This window comes from Ahaetulla prasina, chromosome 1, assembly GCF_028640845.1.
Source record: "Ahaetulla prasina isolate Xishuangbanna chromosome 1, ASM2864084v1, whole genome shotgun sequence".
In the NCBI taxonomy this organism is placed as follows: domain Eukaryota; kingdom Metazoa; phylum Chordata; class Lepidosauria; order Squamata; family Colubridae; genus Ahaetulla; species Ahaetulla prasina.
This window is the reverse complement of record NC_080539.1, coordinates 341,980,989-342,000,099: the sequence shown is the minus strand read 5'-3', so window position 1 is coordinate 342,000,099 and position 19,111 is coordinate 341,980,989. Positions and strand designations below refer to the sequence as shown.

The 19,111-nt window shown below is 38.0% G+C and overlaps 1 protein-coding gene across 1 annotated transcript; it reads left to right on the top strand.

The window, feature by feature from the left end:
* The first annotated feature begins 5,334 nt into the window (after positions 1 to 5,334).
* Positions 5,335 to 18,633, top strand: TMEM179 (transmembrane protein 179). Its single transcript, XM_058162829.1, has 4 exons — positions 5,335 to 5,643; positions 10,328 to 10,465; positions 16,135 to 16,213; positions 18,314 to 18,633. Exons 1-4 carry the CDS (start codon positions 5,342 to 5,344, stop codon positions 18,491 to 18,493), a joined length of 699 nt encoding a protein of 232 aa, XP_058018812.1. The 5' UTR covers positions 5,335 to 5,341; the 3' UTR covers positions 18,494 to 18,633.
* Positions 18,634 to 19,111: the final 478 nt, after the last annotated feature.

The window sequence follows — 19,111 nt, the reverse complement described above, 5'->3', positions numbered from 1 at the left end:
CTGTACTGCAACGTACACTCAACAGATTACAATAAAATACTGAATTACTGAATTGTAGCCCTTAGATATAATGATTAAAGTGTTGGATTAAGATTAGAGAGCCTTGGATTCAGTTCCCTTTCAGTCTTGGAGCTTTGGGTCAGGCACAATCTAAAATATGTTACAGCAAATTTGGGGAACTTGGAGATATAGGTGAAATACAATTCCCATGGTCTCTCAATATGAATCACGAACTTACTGAAAATTCTGGAGACTCCTAGGTTCCTAATCTCCAGAACAAGGATTATGGCTTTTCATTGAGATATTTTTAAAATGGCATTTGTCTAATTTTGAAGGGATGAGTCTCCTTTAGGTACCAGTCTTGGTTGCAACTCTCCATGTTTAAAGACCGTTTCTAGAAGAGGATCATTGCTAACATTGAACAATTAATGGTTTCCTTAAAGTACTGTTAGCAATATAAGCATTCTGATTTCTAAGATGACAAATATGGCTTTCTCCCACTATGTAGCTGCTTGTCAAGGTTCCAGAAATGTTACCATACCCCTCAACCCCCCCTTCCTCCCCTCAAGATAAAAATGTGGCAGCGTCTGGAAACCTAAAGTTTAATATGGTTTCCAGGCCTGACACTGCTTTTATTTTTTTTTTGAGACAATGTTTATGGTGGTGCTGTTGAGCAATATTCTATGAGTGATTACCCCAGTGCTTATGTTGCAAGCCGACCAGAGTCATTGGATAAGGGATGGGTGGCAAATAAATTTATAAGCAAACAAATGAAGTGATGATGTTCCGTTCCCATCCTCAGGTTTGGAGCCAGGTTCGGAGGCTGGAGTCACAACAGATATCCTTCTTGGTTGCGATTCCATTGTTATAGAATTTTTCCAGTTATCTTCAATAGTTCAGTTTCATCAGCTTCATATGGACTTCTTTGCCCAAGCTTCCACTTTATGTTAATGTCTTTGCTGCTGATTGAATTGTGGTTTGCGTTGTGTAGGATTCCACAAGACTGTTTCTAAAACCCATTCTTACATTTTGCCTTTGATTTGAGAACTTCTTACATGATTCACATGAACAGTCTATCGTTTCTTCCTAGTTTTGTAAATGTAATTTGTATTCTTAACGATTAGATTTTCTTATAGACATGCCGATAGGTGATGATAATATGGGGCCCCATCTCAAGTCAATTCTGAAGTTTCTATCTTAAACCTTTGTTTTGACTTTTGTCTCAAAAGTGAATGCATGTATCCATTCTAAGAAATGGAGAGAAAATGGAATTGCCTTGAGAAAATTTACAGTGACTAAAATTTTCATCCACCACACTTTGCAATAGAAAAAAAAATCAAATGATACAAACTGAAACAAATTTTCCTACTTTCTATCCAACTTTTCCTTCAGTAAGGAACAAACTGACGTCTTCATTGATTCCCATTGATTCCCATTTTAATTTTAGAAAATACCCAGGAATCATAAAGGTTTACATTTCACAGAAGAGAATTTAAGAATAGCATTCAACAGTTTAGATTTTTCTCTTTCCCAAACTTCCCAACACAAGTAAAATGAAATATCTGGGAATCTAATGAAAAAGCTCCTGCTGTCCACTGTCGTACTCACACTTAAGACCTTGAATTATCAGCAAAATCACTTTGCCCCAGGGCATCATCATTTGCAATTTGTTCCATTCTTTGAAGAATGGGCTGGGGCTCTACTAGAAATTAATCAATTTCTCAGCAGTGGAGATAGAATATTGCACAACTTCCAGGAGAATAGATTATACAAACAATGAAAACATAGTTCAGGATGTGAGTTTTTGTTTTTAGTAAGGCAAGAATTGAAGCTGCATTTTTTAATCTTTCGGAAGGACCTTATCTGTCTATTAGCTCTGTAATTTTCATTGCTCCCCCAACAATCCCCCTATTCACCCAACAAAAATAGCTGTATTCACTCTTAGGTATTTTGTCTAACCTTGGATACAAAGTGCAATGAGATAGTCTGGAAGGAGAAATCATTGTATGTTACACAATCAAATGTGAAATTACTGTGAAGACATTTCTTCTATTGCTGTTCCAATTATGATTTTTCTATAATACGAATTGGGCATATGGGAGACAGCCATCATCCTGATTACCAGTTGGCAGATGTTACTATATTTATCCCCTCTTACAAAATTAGCACAAACTAACTGTGCTTTTTTTTTTGTCCAACCTAGATGCAGCTTCAGACTACCATTGTCTCCAAATGGTACATTTGGAGGGATCATCAGCATGCAAATGTACACTGTACACTATTCCCATTATAGCCATAATCTAGATAGTGCATCTAAATCCACAGTAAATTCTTTGTTTCAATATTGGAAATAATAGTACTTATCACTGAAGTGTAGAGTATACCACTATCAGTTTGCAACTGATTTTTTTAAAATACCAAAAATGTGGTTGTTTAGTGATCAAGCATATTTTCAAGGCAGCCTAAAATAAGAGGGGGAGGGGAGAGAAGGGAAGAATGCTTCACTGATAATGGTAGAGTATTGGCAATTATTTTTATTTGAGGTATTACACCATTATTGATTGCAATTGTGCTGACAAAAAAGGGTAATACAAACAAATATGAAAATGTGTCTTCTATCAAATGAAAATTTGTCTTCTACTTATACATGATGTGGAAGTCTAGAGATCAGCCATTTACAATTGTACAAACTAACAAAGGTTTCTAGATTTTCAGGAAACTATTTCACCTTTATCATTTTTTCCTTCCCCACCCTCAAATAGTCATTGAACAATTCTTGCCCACTGAGCTCAATGGACATATTTAGTCCTTTTACTTCTTAGGACATTTTAAAAAAAGTTTCTTAACCTTCTCAGACCAGGAATTTGATTATTAAAAGCATACCGGAGACTGTACTCTAAAAAGAGGATGAGACCAGATGAAATATTAAATTTGTTTTAGTAAAATTAGATTAAATTAATGAAAGATAATTAAAATGTTATTTTCTCAATCCTTCTTTGATCTGGGCAATTATTTACTGGCTATATAAGAATCAATATTTGAATAAGACTTTGATCTTAATATAAATATATATATAGTAGGTGTCAGGGTTCCAAGTAACACCCCCAATGAAAAAAGACTCCAAGGTTAGAAATTCATCAAAGTTCCATTTTATTAGAGATGTCATATTGGCACATCTGGGAAAACCCAAATCTGAAAGCTTCCAGGCTTTCCCCACCAAAAGAAAGTCCAAGTCCCTTCCCCTGCACCCACATGTCCATCACATGGTCCAATCAATGACCGTCCAACTGGAGTTGCTTCCCAGTCATGCCACTCCAGGTGCGGGCCCAGATGCCCTTGAATCTCAGAGAAAGGAATGTTATTATGGCTAAATATCTCCACTACTCTATCCTATCCCCCCACCGCCAGTTTCCCACAGCACTAAGTGTGGGAGCCCTGAAGATCTAAAGAAAAAGATGGCCTCCAGGGCTGACAGTAGGACTATGAAGAGATGTTATGTGGAGTGTGCAAGGGCATGTACATAACATCTTTTGGGTCAAAAAGATCTTTGCATAAGATCAACCATGGAATGCTGCAGCTTGATCCTAGAAAACACACTTGCTTTAACCCATATAGTTCTAAAATACATGAATAAAAATAGCTAGAAATACATATATCTTAAGAATAAATCTATATAAGTTTAATTCATGGCTATTAATGTCAATATTTTTTTCCAGTTCATACTATAAAGTATTACTTGAAGTCCCCATACTTCATGGGAAACATGGCCAGAATCAGTTTTAATTTCAACAGTACTGTAGGGCAATATGAAAGTCAGGACCATGGACAGAGGCATTCATGTAAGCAAGGGCGCTGGTTGCAATCAGAATGGGGGAACTCTTCTTGGTGCTGATTAATGCTATTTACATTTTTGATCAGGTGTAAAATAGAGTTGTATGGCCGTGATTATTATGATAAAACTTGCCAAGAAAAGCAAATTCTTTTAAAAAAGCACTGGAACCATTAGTTCCTGGCATGAAGCTATTTTTTTCTCCCTCTCCTTGCTGAAATAAACACAAAATACAACATAGCAGTTGAAGACAATATCTAATCAATAGATGTTAAACACCCAAGGGATAGGGCCTCTCACACACTCAATGCCCTGGGCCTGAGAACACTACCAAATCTTTACTGCCTTATAAAAGGAGAGCAGGATTGGTAGAAACATATGGCAAGAGATTGTTCCTTGGGGAAAATCAACGCACTCCACAAGAATCTGATTACTGATCAATTACAGAAAACACTTTGAAGCAATTGGACCAATGTTGTTGGACCAATGACTGGTCCAAGTTGGACAAATGATGTCTCACAATTCCACACACACATGCAAATACACATACACACACACACACAGACAGTGGGAGAGGGACAGAGGGAGGGACAGAGAGGGAGAGAGGGAGGGAGAGGAAGAGGGAGAGAGAGAGAGAGAAATATACTGCCAATATGAGAACTGGGGTTCTTGTATAATTCATATCATATAGAAGTTTGTGGTGTAACTTGAAATTAGAGGAATCCTTTTTAACCTGAAAGCACAGGTATCATAAGGTATTATCTTCTTGTGTAAATAAATAAATGACCTGAGAAAAGCACTACTACTGAGAAATGTAGTAGATTGTAATGCCCACAGTTTCTATATAATTAAAAGTTCCCCACCCAATTATTGTTTCAACTTTAAGCACAATTACTTAGGAGTTAGAGAGACAGCTGTGTACATTTCTTTTAGCAAGATAAAGAATTCTGTAGCATATTAAAGAAAATAAAAGTTTGGTATCTTATAGGGACACATCCACATACTTTTCTATATGTGTATCCACATATACAAATCAGTTGCCATGGCTGTGTTCTGAGAGGTCACCTTGACCTTATTTTCCTAGTCTACTCTACACATCAGGATTGTGGAGGAGGTTGCACGACTTGGGTATTTTTTTGCATGCTCAGAGAATTGATTACTTGGATATATTTTTTTTGGAAACTGCATTGTGAAATAGTATTTCGGAGGTAAAACTGGTACGTTAAAATTATTATTATTTTGGTCCCAAGGCCAGACAACTCATCTCGAAGGCCCGAGGTTAATCCCCAGCCCTATTTAGGCAAGAGTTAAAACGTCTGTTAGTGAGAATGACACCCGGGAGAAACCTCAATATAACCAGATTTGGCAGGTGCCGTTCCCCTCCCCTCGGAGGCGCGGGGGTTGGGAGGGCAGTTGCGGGAAAAGGCGTAGGCGCGCTTCTCATTGCGCATCCTCGGGCTCGCTCCTTGTTTCTGGGCTGAAGGCGGCTGGGTCTGCGGCAGGCGGGCGATCATGGCGCTGAGCAATTTCCTCTTCGCGCAGTGCATCTGCTACTTCCTCGCCTTCCTTTTCAGCTTCATCGTGGTGGTGCCGCTATCGGAGAACAGCAATGACTTCCACGGCCGCTGCCTGCTCTTCACCGAGGGCATGTGGCTCAACGCCAACCTGACGGCCGAGCGGCAGCGCTTCACCGTTCAGGAGTGGGGACCCGAATCCGCCTGCCGGTTCAGCCTCTTCGCCGGCCTCCTCTCTCTTCTTCTCGCCGCAGTGCAGGCCTGGAGGACCCTCTTTTTCCTTTGCAAAGGCCACGAGGAGTAAGTGTTGGTCTTGCCTCCACCTGGCCCGGGAACCGAAGCGAAGGGGGTGCTGCTTATTGAGAGATCGGGGGAGGCAAAGAAGGGGGCTGAAGAAGAAAGGGGGAAGATCTGCCTGGAGCCCCCAGGCGACAAATAGGATTTTTCAAAAGTTGATTTCCCTGGGGAGGGGGATTCCCGTTGTTCCTCTGGCTGGCTTGGTTCCTACAACACACTAACCCAGAGATTAGCCACCCCTGTTTACAGTTCTTCACTTTGTTATCTCGCAATGAAGTTGGGGCTAATTAAATAAACTATGGTTAAATAAATTATGACTAATCTGGGATGTGAAGTTTCTATAACGGGACTCTCTGACTGCAATGGACACTACCTCCCATAATATTGAACAACCCTGTCGTTTAGAATAGTGTCTGTTAGAGGTGTAATCCAGACCACTGGGGTAGGCTTACCATTTTGGGACTTCATAAATCGAGCCAACTACTTGATGGCATCATTTGTGTGTGTGTGTATATCTCTCTGCTGTCGTTTACTGGCCTTCCAGATTTTCACAACCAGCTATGGTAAATCCAATCTGGAGAGTATCCTGTTGGAAAAAGTAGCAGATGCTCATTGTTTAATTGTTGTACAACTGTATAACTTGACCAAGTTCTTTGATTAATGGGATTTACTTTGAAGTGTGGCTGCATAAGATGACGACCTAATATAACCAGGCAAGGTCACTCCAAATGGATAAAACATCTGAAAGCTATTTAAATATATATTTTAAGTGTTCAAATCAATGTATAAATACAGATTTCTCTTAATTGAGACCGGGAATTCTATTGCTAAGCAACATAGTCATAAAGCATGATGTCATGTAACCACACCAACTTATAATGGCAGTGGTAGCAATCCCAGTTGTCATTGTTAGGTGAATTCTATGTGGTTTGCAGTGTCCCTTGCACATATGATTGCCTTTTGCAACCTCCTGATGGCTTCCCCATTGCTTTTGCTTGTTGGATGCTGGCAGTGAAGTTTACAAAAGACTACAGGACATTGTAACTGTTGCAATTGTCAGCCAGTTGTCAATTACCTGAATCACAATCATGTGATTGTGGGGATGCTGTGATAGCACAGCTATGATGAATAGTCATAAATTTGCCTTGTTCAGCACCACCTTAACTTCAAACTTCAATTGCTGATCAATGAAGATTACCTGTAAAATCTGTAACAGAATACATATATACCAAGAAACTAAACAAATCAAAAATGTTTGCATGACTAAAGATAAGTGATTAATTCTAGTTAGACTTTTCATTCCCCAGTTGGGTGCCCTATGGATGTATTAGATCAGGGATGTCAGACTCATGTCACATCATTGTCACATGACATATCATGACTTTTTCCCCTTCGCTAAACCGGGCGTGGGTGTGGTCAGTGTGTGACACATCTAGCCCATGGGCCATGAGGTTGACAGCCCTATATTAGATGAATGAGATTCTGGAAATTGTAGTACAGTAGATCTGGAGATATAAGATTTTGCTTAATACTTACAAAATTTTCCTAAAATTTCTGTTGTACTGAATTAATTCCATCATATCCTGTGTTACTCTATTGCTATAAAAGTCAATCAGACCATTTAGAAAATTTATGTTGGCATTGGCTATTCAATGGAAAAGTAGGTGTTATTCCAGGCAGTTTCTTCAATGTGCTTTGTGCATAGTTCATTATTGTAATTTTATGTGACAGCTATTGAAGACCTACATCAGTGCAAAATTTTTCCTCCATTCGGTCTAGCTTTTCTCTTACCTTCAGTGAGCTGTTTCAGCTCCATAACTCTAAAGATGTGAATGTTCCATAATGCTCTTTACTCACCTGAATTTTCTAGTTCTGAGGATGTATATGTGTTTCATATACTTCTTTTTACCAGAATTTCAGACCATTACTGTGCAGTTTTGAAATCACCTATGAGTCTTGTATTTATATATCTTTTCCATTCCAAGTAGAAAGCATTTTTTACATATAGCCTAAACTGAAGTATATAACATTTGGAAAATAGAAAAGAATCTCACATCTCAGGCATGAAAGTTTCATCAATCCAAAGATTGTGTTAAGTTGCACTATGGAATTTTTTAAACCTTGTAGAGAATAAGAAAGAAGTGAAAATTTTTAAAGAGGAGATGTGATTTGGAGATAGTTTTATTTTCTTAAAACTAGCATCCAGATTAACCCAAAACAGATTGATGAGCAGAAGCTAAAATAGACAATATGTACTATTTTAGTGTGGGCTAAACAGGCATGTTCAGCTAAGCAACCCAAGGCACACTGGTATAACAAATACTTTTTAGATCTCTGTGGAGATGTGTTTCTATATCATTTGCTGATACTATACTATGAGGTTATTTAAGATTGCTTCATTATGACTTGGTCGAAGAAAGGGGAGAGGAAGTTTTTAGTTTAGCAGATTTCATAAACATAAAATAAAATATCAGCATATAAAATTATCCAAGATTCTGCTGCACCTCAGAAACATTCTGGATGCTGCAATGATTCATATCAGTTCCAAAATGTCTGCAACTTATTAAAGAAGCTGCATTTTGATGCACGTTTTGTGCTTGTTTATTCATTCTAAAACAGCAAAATCTTGCAGCTAGGATTACTTTTTTCAATTGTTACAGACAATTCTGCATTTAAAATGGTCTACTGTAACAGGGATGCGGTGGATCAGTGGCTGGGATGATGAGCTTGTCGATCGAAAGGTTGGCAGTTCAGCGGTTCAAATCCCTAGTGCCGCGTAATGGGGTGAGCTCCTGTTACTTGTCCCAGTTTCTGCGAACCTAGCAGTTCAAAAGCACGTAAAAAATGCAAGTAGAAAAATAGGGATCACCTTTGGTGGGAATGTAACAGCGTTCTGTGCACCTTTGGTGTTTAGTCATGCCGGAGATGCTGGCTCTTCAGCTTTGAAACGGAGATGAGCACCACCCCCTAGAGTCGGGAACAACTAGCACATATGTGTGAGGGGAACCTTTACCTTTACCATAATTTACATAGCTGACTACAAGGACTTTCATAAAATCCCCTTTAGACTTTAAGACACTATTCTCAAATCAAATCTGAAGCTCTGCACAGCCTAGAAATAATATTCAGGCCTCCTCCATTATAGCAGCAATGAATATGGTTTCCAAAATCTCTGAAACTTAACATCAGAACAACATTTGAGATCAGCTGCAGCCAATCAGAAAGGTCTATGCAGTGTTTCTACTGATGAGAAGATCAGCTTTTCAGTTCTATCAGGAGAAGGTTAAAAAGACTTGCTTTTCTTTTCAGAATCAGGAGGGGGACTCTACATATCCCAAGAAGGAATTTTAAGTCCAAAGATGTTTCCCTTAAGGATTTAGGGTTCCCCTTGCCAATGTGGAGGAATCCCCTCATGATGTGTTCATGAGAAAATTACTTTTCAGAGAGCTCCATATCCTCTGTGGAGGTGTTATCTGGAGAGACAGGTCTAGAGACAGCTTTGCTGGCTGAGGAACTCTGGGAGTTGAAGTCCACACAAGTCTTAAAATTGCCAAGGTTGGAGACCCCGGTCTAGTATACTACGATGTCCACATTACATTCAAGGGATTATGTGTGGCATTTCACTTAAACATCTTACGGCAAGCACTTGTATTAAAAGCCAGTTGTCATCATATGAACATATTCAGGTTTTTAAACCAATTTCAGAAGTTTTCTGACTCTATTGATTTATTCAAAGTAATGCAGGTGATGAGTAACATTAAGTTTTCGGTTATTGCATGTTTGCAAGTTAATATTTATAGTTGCTTTTGACTACCAAACTCTTCTATTTGCTCATACTTTTTTTAGTTGTTCTTTCTGCTGGTTATTTAAATTGTTCCTTATGCCTTGTCAAATGATTAGAACTATCTGAATAGAACCTTTCATGTATGTACATGTAATTGTTAACCCTTCTCCATGAGAGAATAATTAAAAATGTCATCTTCTACCTATTGCAACCAGAAATAGGAAGTATCACATGAGGTTCTAGAACAGGGATCCCCAAACTTGGCGACTTTAAGACTTGTGGACTTCAATTCCCAGAATTCCTCAGCCAGCATGGCTGGCTGGGGAATTCTGGGAGTTGAAGTCCACAAGTCTTAAAGTCGCAAGTTCGGAGATCCCTGTTCTAGAGTCAATGCATACTGGTGCTTACATAGATCAATCTTAAATAGATTGTCTTCATTATGGTAGAGATAGGGAAGAAATCCCATCCCAAAAGCCTCAGAAAAGGAAGGACTGAAAGGAAATCCTGACTCCGATCTGTCAATCTAGGTAGGGGGAGAGGCCAGAAGATCCTGGGAAAATCAAAGTATGAAGAATTGATCGGGATCAGGAAAAAAAATATCTTCTCAGGTGGGCAGTCAAAAGAAAATCTGAAAAACTCAGTTTTGTTTTTGTTTGCTGTATCCCATCCTGAGGAAGGGAGATACCTTGTATTAATTGCCCAGTTAGAAAAATGAGTCAAACCAGAGAAGGTTTGGTGAATCAGGAGGAAATAGACCTGTATGGAAATGTGGACCTGGATGTGGATTCGATTCCTTTCCTTTGATTTGATTCCAGCTTTGCATGTGGTTCAGAGTTATTGCTCGTGTTACTGGTTAAATATGTTTTTCTTTTTCTTCTCCCCAATCTCCAATTTTCATTGCAGCTCTTTCTTTTATGCTTTCCTGAATCTTCTGATTAGCGCCTTTGTGGTTTTTGTCATCTTTATTGCGAGCACTATTGTGACTGTTGGGTTTAACATGTGGTGTGATGCTATTACCGAAAAAGGAAGCATGCCAAATAGGTGAGTATTGAACATGATACATCGGGGTGGAGAAATGGGAAATAGCACATATATGCAGATAACAAAACACGTAAAACAAGCAAGGAACCTTATAATTTGGAGCTTTATTAAAGCAAGATTAGTTACATAAGAGACTTTGCCTCTGTCATTGGGTTCTTAGGGTCCAGGGTTTCTATTACATAGAAAAGGGTTACACAATTAATAGATTTAAACTCAATGTAATTTGCTCTAATCTTAATTGTAGGAAATATAATTTCTGCAATAGAGTAGTAAATGTCTGGAACACTCTACCTGATCCTGTTGTTAGTCTCTCTAATCCCCATACCTTTCATCGTAAACTGCCTACCGTGGACCTTTCATGTTTCTTAAGAGGTCCCTAAGGGGGCGTGCATAAGCGCACCAGTGTGCCTACCATCCCTGTCCTTCTGTTCCCAATTATATGTAATAATTCTATGTGTTTATGGCTATGTTTTGCCTATTTATATCCTTTTTTTGTGCCATTTTTTTTCATGTGTCCATGTCTATGTTTATACTGTTACTTGTTTCCTTGAATTTGTTGACAAACAAACAAACAAACAAACAAACAATAATTCTTTTTCAGTTGATGGCTATACTTAAAAATAAATTATTTGTCTTCCATGATTCACAAAGTATGGTGGAACCAAAGCTGAGGAGACCCACTGCATGTAGGTAGTAGAGTACTAGAGTACATCAAGCTAAAATGTAGAATTTACTACATATATTTTATTATTGTGTTCCCTTTTGTTAGCTTTTAGAAAAAAATGGTATAAATGATGATAGTATATAAATAAGTGATTGAATTATGAATTAAATATAATTTTCAGAATTTTGAGTTTAGTATGCACCCCAATATAGCCAAATTCCATATTAAAAAATTGGACATGCATTAGGGTTATGCAAAATTTTGAAGGGCTGCTTTGTTTTTAATGATACTGCACAGTATGGTTAAGAATAGAATAGAATAGGAAAAAGAATAGGAATAGGGATAGGGATAGGGATAGGGATAGGATAGGATGGGATAGGATAGGATAGGATAGGATAGGATAGGATAGGATAACGGAGTTGGAAGGGACCTTGGAGGTCTTCTAGTCCAACCCCCTGCTTAGGCAGGAAAACCTACACCACTTCAGACAAGTAGTTATCAACATCTGCTTAAAAACTTTTAGTGTTGGAGCATTCACAACTTCTGCAGGCCAGTTGTTCCACTTATTAATTGTTCCAGCTGTCAGGAAATTTCTCCTTAGTTCTAAGTTGCTTCTCTCCTTGATTAGTTTCTACCCATTGCTTCTTGTTCTATCCTCAGGTGCTTTGGAGAATAGTTTGACTCCCTCTTCTTTATGGCAACCCCTGAGATATTGGAACACTGCTATCATGTCTCCGCTAATCCTTCTTTTCATTAAACTAGACATACCCAGTTCCTGCAGCTGTTCTTCATATGTTTTAGCCTCCAGTCCCCTAATCATCTTTGTTGCTCTTCTCTGCATTCTTTCTAGAGTGTCAACATCTTTTTTACATCGCGGTGACCAAAACTGGATGCAGTATTCCAAATCTGGCCTTAGCAAGGCATTATAAAGTGGTATGAACACTTCACATGATCTTGATTCTGTTGCTCTGTTTATGCAGCCCAGAACTGTGTTGGAAGCTGCTTTGCCATGCAACATAACTCTTTGGTTCTGAGCAGCAAACCAACTGCTTTGCATTGCTTCAGGACTCTCCACCCCAACAGCTAAAGGAGGATACCCATGTATTCACAGAGTTCTCTTCCAGTGTGCTACCAAAGGGATAGAGAGCGGTTTGATATAGGGAGTCTTACGTTTGTGACACATCATGTCTATTGAAGTACTAGACTGAATGGCTGCCTGGCACAAGCCATAAGAGTCATTTGCTTGAGATGGGCAGCTGTAGAAATCAAATAAATTAAAAAAAAGAATAAAAAGACCTCTGCATATCTTTCTGGAAAATCTTGGAGTGTGAAGTCATTGTACTCCAGAATGATAAAGTTTTTCTTGACATATTTAGAATACTGCAAATTATGTGTAGCTAAGATCCACTAGTTTCTTCTCAAATCTCAAAATGAATATAAGAACTTGGGAGATGAATACGGCCTTATGGTGAACAAAAATATTCCCTGGGACTGCACTGAGTTAAGCTAAATGTATTCAGTTCTTTACATGACTGAATTGGCCTCAGGGAATTTCTACTGAAATCAGATGTGTGTAAAGTTCCATACTGCACATTAAATATATTCATATTAAATAAATGTACTCAATCACTATGGGATTAACTTGGAAAAGAGTATAAAGTGATTAAATGACTGTGAGTGATTTAATAGAAATCTTGTGAATAATAAGTACAGTATGTAGTGAGATTTTATGTCTTATAATGATTAAAGCACCGATATTACATTTTACTTTGCCATATGTTGCATATGTATGTGTGTATGTATATGTATATGCATGTATGTGTATACATATATATATACATACACACACACATACATGCATATACATATACATACGTACATATATATATATATATATATATATATATATATATATATATATATATATATATATATATATATAATATAATATAAACACACACACACACACATATATATTCCCTTTTGTTAGCTTTTAGAAAAAAATGGTATAAATGATGATAGTATATAAATAAGTGATTGAATTATGAATTAAATATAATTTTCAGAACTTGGAGTTTAGTATGCACCCCAATATATAAGATTTTCACGGGTATAGGTATGCAAGTCTTGGCGTATTTGGGTCTTTTCCCGTGTAAGGTTGAGAGTATCTTGGCGACATTTCGACGAGGTCCCACTGGTCATCTTCAGGCTGGTGCTTATGGCTTCATGCTTGTGTGAGCAAAGTGTGGTTGGAGCTGCCGTGTCTCTATAAATACTGGTGGGGAGGTGTGGAGTGCTGGCTTTGTTGCTATAAGCGGATTGGCTGGCTGTGTTGTTACATCTTGATCGGTTGATGGAGTTGATGTTTGCAGATTAATTGGCTGTTTTGTAACATCTTGTGTGGGTGTGGTCCTAGCTGTGTGCCCATTAGTCTTAACGACCTGGATAATGGGCTGTGCTACAACATCCTGAGTTCTAGTGCTGTGACATCCTGAGTACTGTGCTGCAACATCCTGAGCAGATGGCTGTTATGCAGCACCCCGGGCTCTGGCCTGGCTCTGAGTCTGGGGTCCTGTCATTTGTTCATGGCGTGTGTCAGCTTGCTTTGCATGGGGATCGGAGGGGGGTGCAGCAGCTGGTGATGCTGCTGTGGTCTGGTGTCTGGATGTGGTTGTATTTCGTCTATGGGATGGGTTTGGGTTTGAATCTGGTGAGGATGATTGATGGTGGCCTCATGTGTTATCCTGGGTTCGGTCCCAGCCACGAAAATTGACACTGGACCCAGGATAGCCATAAGCGCCAGCCTGAAGATGATGAGTGGGACCTCGTCGAAACGTCACCAAGATACTCTCAACCTTACATGGGAAAAGACCCGAATACGCCAAGACATATATATATAATATTGTATATTGTATACATCAGTGAATGTTTTATTTAGGACTGCCATGATTATTTAAATATTTGGCTAAAATATTCTCTCAGGTTTTTTTTTTTTTAAATCTAATCAGCTAATCAAATATTTAGATAGGCCTCCAAGATGATTGACAGTATTAAAAAGATAAGAAAGAGAGATAACTTTGGAAATCTCAAACCCTATGATTTGCCAAGTAAAAATCCAAGGAACGTATTAAAAATGAAAATAGAAAACCATCTATATGCAGACTTTATTTTGGACTGAATTTGGCCAGGATCATTGGAAATAAAACATGCAAATATTATCTTCTTCTGAAGATCAACAACTTCTTTTCATCATGGTTGAAAGTCCCTGGCATGATGCCAAAGAGGACATTTTCATATGGGTAGGATGATTGGAGAGATAATACAAAGGACTTGTGTATCGATTTTAAATTTAGAATCTGCAGACCTTTTTTGTTGATGCAATACATATAAACATGATTTATTTATGCTCTTGGAAACAAGGCTTGTGTGGCTTTTAAATTGTACAGTACTTAGAAATCCTAGGCCCTTACAAAAATCAGCTCTGGAGAATATTGGAGGTAGAGGTAAAGCTTCTGTGTTGTATAGTACGTGGCCAGTGAAATAGTCTGCATTGACTTGGAAGGGTCAAAAACTGCAAGATGGATCATGACCCCAACCCTGTCTTTCTGCACTTCCCTCCAATAGATACCCATGCACAGACCAATGATATAATATGTGTTGGGTGGTCATGTCATTGATGGGTTATCATGAACCAGCATCCCTGCAATGCCAAAATAGTAGAGAGAAAATAGTAGCTGCAGCTGATAGGACTATTGAAATTTATTTCTGACGTAGCAATGAGCATTTGGCTCATTGTTGTCTATACTGACTGGCAGAAATTAAGGCTGTTTTTCACCCTGAGATTTTTCTGTGCAAATCACTTGGCCACTGAGGCTTGACCTCTCATTACAGTTGTAAATAATCTCTTAAATAAATGCTTCAATTATAGCAAGGCTATAATAGAACCTGTGCACTGAAAATGCAATATATGAGTTCTGGAAATATCTTATTCTTTTATTGATTTAACAATACCTAATTATACTTAGGTAGATTATCAATTTGTGCATTATTAGCAGCCCTTGATCTGGTGGTCTTGTTAATTTGTCCATTCCTGACACATTTCTGTCAACTTTTATTTGAATTTATTTACTCAGTTTATTTATTATAATTATACATTATTATATACTTACTCTTTGCTGAATTTCTCCTATAGAGGAACATTCATCTGAAGAAGAACCTTAAAAGGAATCTTGCAGGTTTACAGTAAAGTTTCATCTAGTCTTTCATTGTGCCTGACACAATGAAAGATTAGTCACTAGATGCAACTGTTTGACTCTGGCATAATCTTTCCAGATGACCACACTAGAAATTTTGCACAGAAACAGGGAATTAACAAAACAGAAAGTTCTGCTGAACAAGGTTTTCCTTCCATGGTTTATATGCAGTGACAGGCTGCTGTGCCATTTGAGTCTTCAAAAAAAAAAAGGGGGAAAAAAAGAAGAAGCCATAATATGAGTCTTTTGCAATGGCTTAACTGACTGTGTGACCCCTTTTTAAAGGACATACAAGGAGAGGTCCTGGCAAAGTAAGAATGTAGTTTGAGATGATTCAGCTGAAACCTTCATCAGCTTGTCTCATTTTATAATCTTCAGGAAAGTGGCCAGAATAGGAACAGTTGACAAAATGTTGGAGAAGACATTGACATATTGACCTTTTCTCTATTATTTCTTGTCTGCAATAAAACTACAATGAGTTGTGACTGGTTCATGAAACACTTGAGGGAGAACATAATACAAAAGTTTATCTGTGTTTCAAGGACAGCCAAAAGATTGTGTGATAATAAGACATATCATCAGTTGTCATGTACTTCGTGAATGTGGTATGTGTGTTTGACAGAGAAGCAGTGTATGCGAGAGTGATTTAGCAAGTTAGTGATATATAGAATGGATTCTATGAAAGATAATATATAACTACTGAATTACTTTTTCTTCCCTTCTCTTTCATCCAAAATGCCTTCTCCTTTTAGTTGTGAAGAATTACAAGATATAGATCTTGAGCTGAATTTAGAAAACTCGTCATTTTATGACCAGTTTGCTATCACACAGGTAAGTTAAGCCTCTTTTTTCACAGAACTTTGGAGAGACTTCAAATGTCACAAAATGTCTTCTTCATACTAAAATAGCACCATCCTTACTTATTGCTATCTAGAATCAGTTCACAAATGTTACACTCAGCATTGTTTCTATCTGCATTGGATGATTGTATTTCATCTGAACCAACATTTCTGTCTGTAATAATAGATCTGACATGGTTCAGTCACATAAACTAGTTGAGCTTGAGCATATCCAAAGTTGAATTAAGATGGAAAAAATGGTAGAAGCCAAATTCTGGGAGAGATGGTTGGACTTTATGCAGAAGAGAAAATTAAGGGACAGATGTTATTACCATCTGTCAACTTTGGAAGATGGAACACATTAGAGCTTTATTACTTTGGAGAAGACAATTGGAACCAGTGGATAGAAATTGTAAGGAAGCTAATTTTGGCTAAATACTGAGAGAAGCTTCCTAACAATGAGCAATTTAACTGTGGAATTTGGAAGATGATGGCCTCTACTTCATTAGATATATTGAAGAAGAAGCTGCATAGATACCAAACAGCTGTAGTTGCAGGCTCTATGTTAAACAGAGAATTGGAATTGATAATCTCTAATTAGTTTTCCAGCTCTGTGATTCTATGAATGCTGTAGTCATGAAATTATGGAAATGCATATTTTAGCTCACTCACAGTTATTTTTTTTGGAAGCTGCACACCCAGACATAAATACGGCAAGAATAAATCTTCAAGAAAAATGTAGATGAGTTTCTATTTATTTGCATCCCTAGTCTCTTACAAGGAATACTGTTAGGTGTATTGGTTCTTAGATGACATTCTTGAGATTTCTAGGAAAGGCAAGATTGTGATGGAGCACAAAGGACTAGACCAGTGTTGGTGAACCTTTTCAGCACCAAGTGCGGAAACAGGAGCGGGCATGCACGTGTGCCAGAAACTGGAAGAGCAGCCACTCGGTGTGGATGTAAGCACCAGGAAGATGATCTTCCAGTTTCTGGCACATTTTTGCACACCGGCCAGCTGGTCTTTGTGCATGCATGTGCACCAGAAACCAGAACACCAGGTGGCCGGTGCGCATGTGTGCACGGGAAACTGGAAGATCATCTTCCTGGTGCGTGCATGCACACCGGATGGCTGCTCTTCCCGGGTGCGTTGGAACCCAGAAGAGCAACAGGAGATGGCTTGCGTACCAGGCGAGATGGCTCTGCGTGCCACTTCCAGTACCTGTGCCTTAGGTTCGCCATCATGGGACTAGACTAAGAAATATAAAAGCTGAATATGTGATGCCAACCTGGACTGGATTCCTTTTAGTAATGTAAGAGATGTGCTGCTGTTCTCTGAGATGTTATAGAAAGTGGGTCATTCAGAAAGTTGGCATAGAAATTGATGGCTACATACAGTAATTTTCAGATGTTTCATCCACTGTACTGAAGCATAATATAGAGAATTCTAGAGGCATGTCCTGGTAATACTCAGTGACTATACTTCATGGGCCTCACTATTGCTCTTCATCAGTTGACTGTATCATTTAAAATGTATATATCAATTTTCTATTGTTGCAGTTGAACTGCAAGCATGATAAAAAGACATGGGTATTGTTTGGATATTTCAAAAGCTTTTCTTTCAATATAATAAGTATCTATAAATTTGCTGAAAAATTCATTCTCATACATTTTTGAGATCTCTGGAGTTAGGAAAGTATACTTACGGTAATGGACTTTTTAAGATGTTACAGATTTTTTTTAAAAAAATCTAGAGTCAAATATCACATTAATGTTTGTTTGAATTAAGCATAACATATTGTACCAACTCAGCCATTAGTTTTGATAAATTGTAGGCTATGGATACTGTGAATAGAGAAAATCTTCAACATTTAACTATTATTCAGCTGAAGGTTCTTGGGGAAAATGTACTGATCACACATTATATTAGATTCACTTTCCCCAATATGGTGGTCTACAGGTATTTTGGGACTGCAATTCCAATAAATTAGGGATTGTAGGATTTAACAGTTTTAGAGGGTATAATTTTTGGAAAGGTATACGTTTATATTTTTAAAGTATTCTCATCATCTCTTTCTCTTTTTTGTTTCTAGTTTGGCCTCTGGGCTGCCTGGCTGACTTGGTTAGGAATTACAATATTGGCCTTTTTGAAGGTTTATCATAATTATCGACAGGAAGACCTCTTGGATAGCCTGATTCATGAGAAGGAATTTTTGTTGGGACGATCTTCATCACGAACTTCTTTTCAGGAAGAGAAAAGTGGCGTAATCTAATATCTAAAAGGCCTCACTGCATAGCAAGTTGTAGGTTGTATATTACGGGCCTTAGCTGGAGGTAAAGATAGAAATTGAATTGGCATGCCTAGAAAACCTTTAAGGAAACAAACGGAATCTGGAATTTAGCATTCTGTTAAATAGATATTGTCCATAGAATGTCCCTGTTAAAATATAACTATAGCCCTCACAGTTACCTGAATCACAATTTATGATTCCTTTAATTGTTCAGCGCTGTGTGATTTTCAACCATGTGTGCAAGTTCTTTCTATTGAATAACCTGTGACATCAAATTAATTTCTCAGGATTAATTTAGGAAAACTAATTCACACAGGCAAATCAGATATGATGCTGCAGGTAGATCTGTCACATATGCTTGAAATAAGTATTGAACTGCCATTTGTGTGAATTTGTTTACTTACCTAAAGTTGCCATTCCTGTGTGGTTTTGTTTTAGATGTTTGAAGACATAATTTTGATCCATCTGCTTAGCTGAACTTGTCTTCCTTTCAGAAATGACGTTCTGCATGATATGAGCAATCCACATTGATATCTAATCATGTATTTATCCAAATGATGTGACTTTTCCTCTCAAAGTAGGGTGGAAATGGAAGTCAGT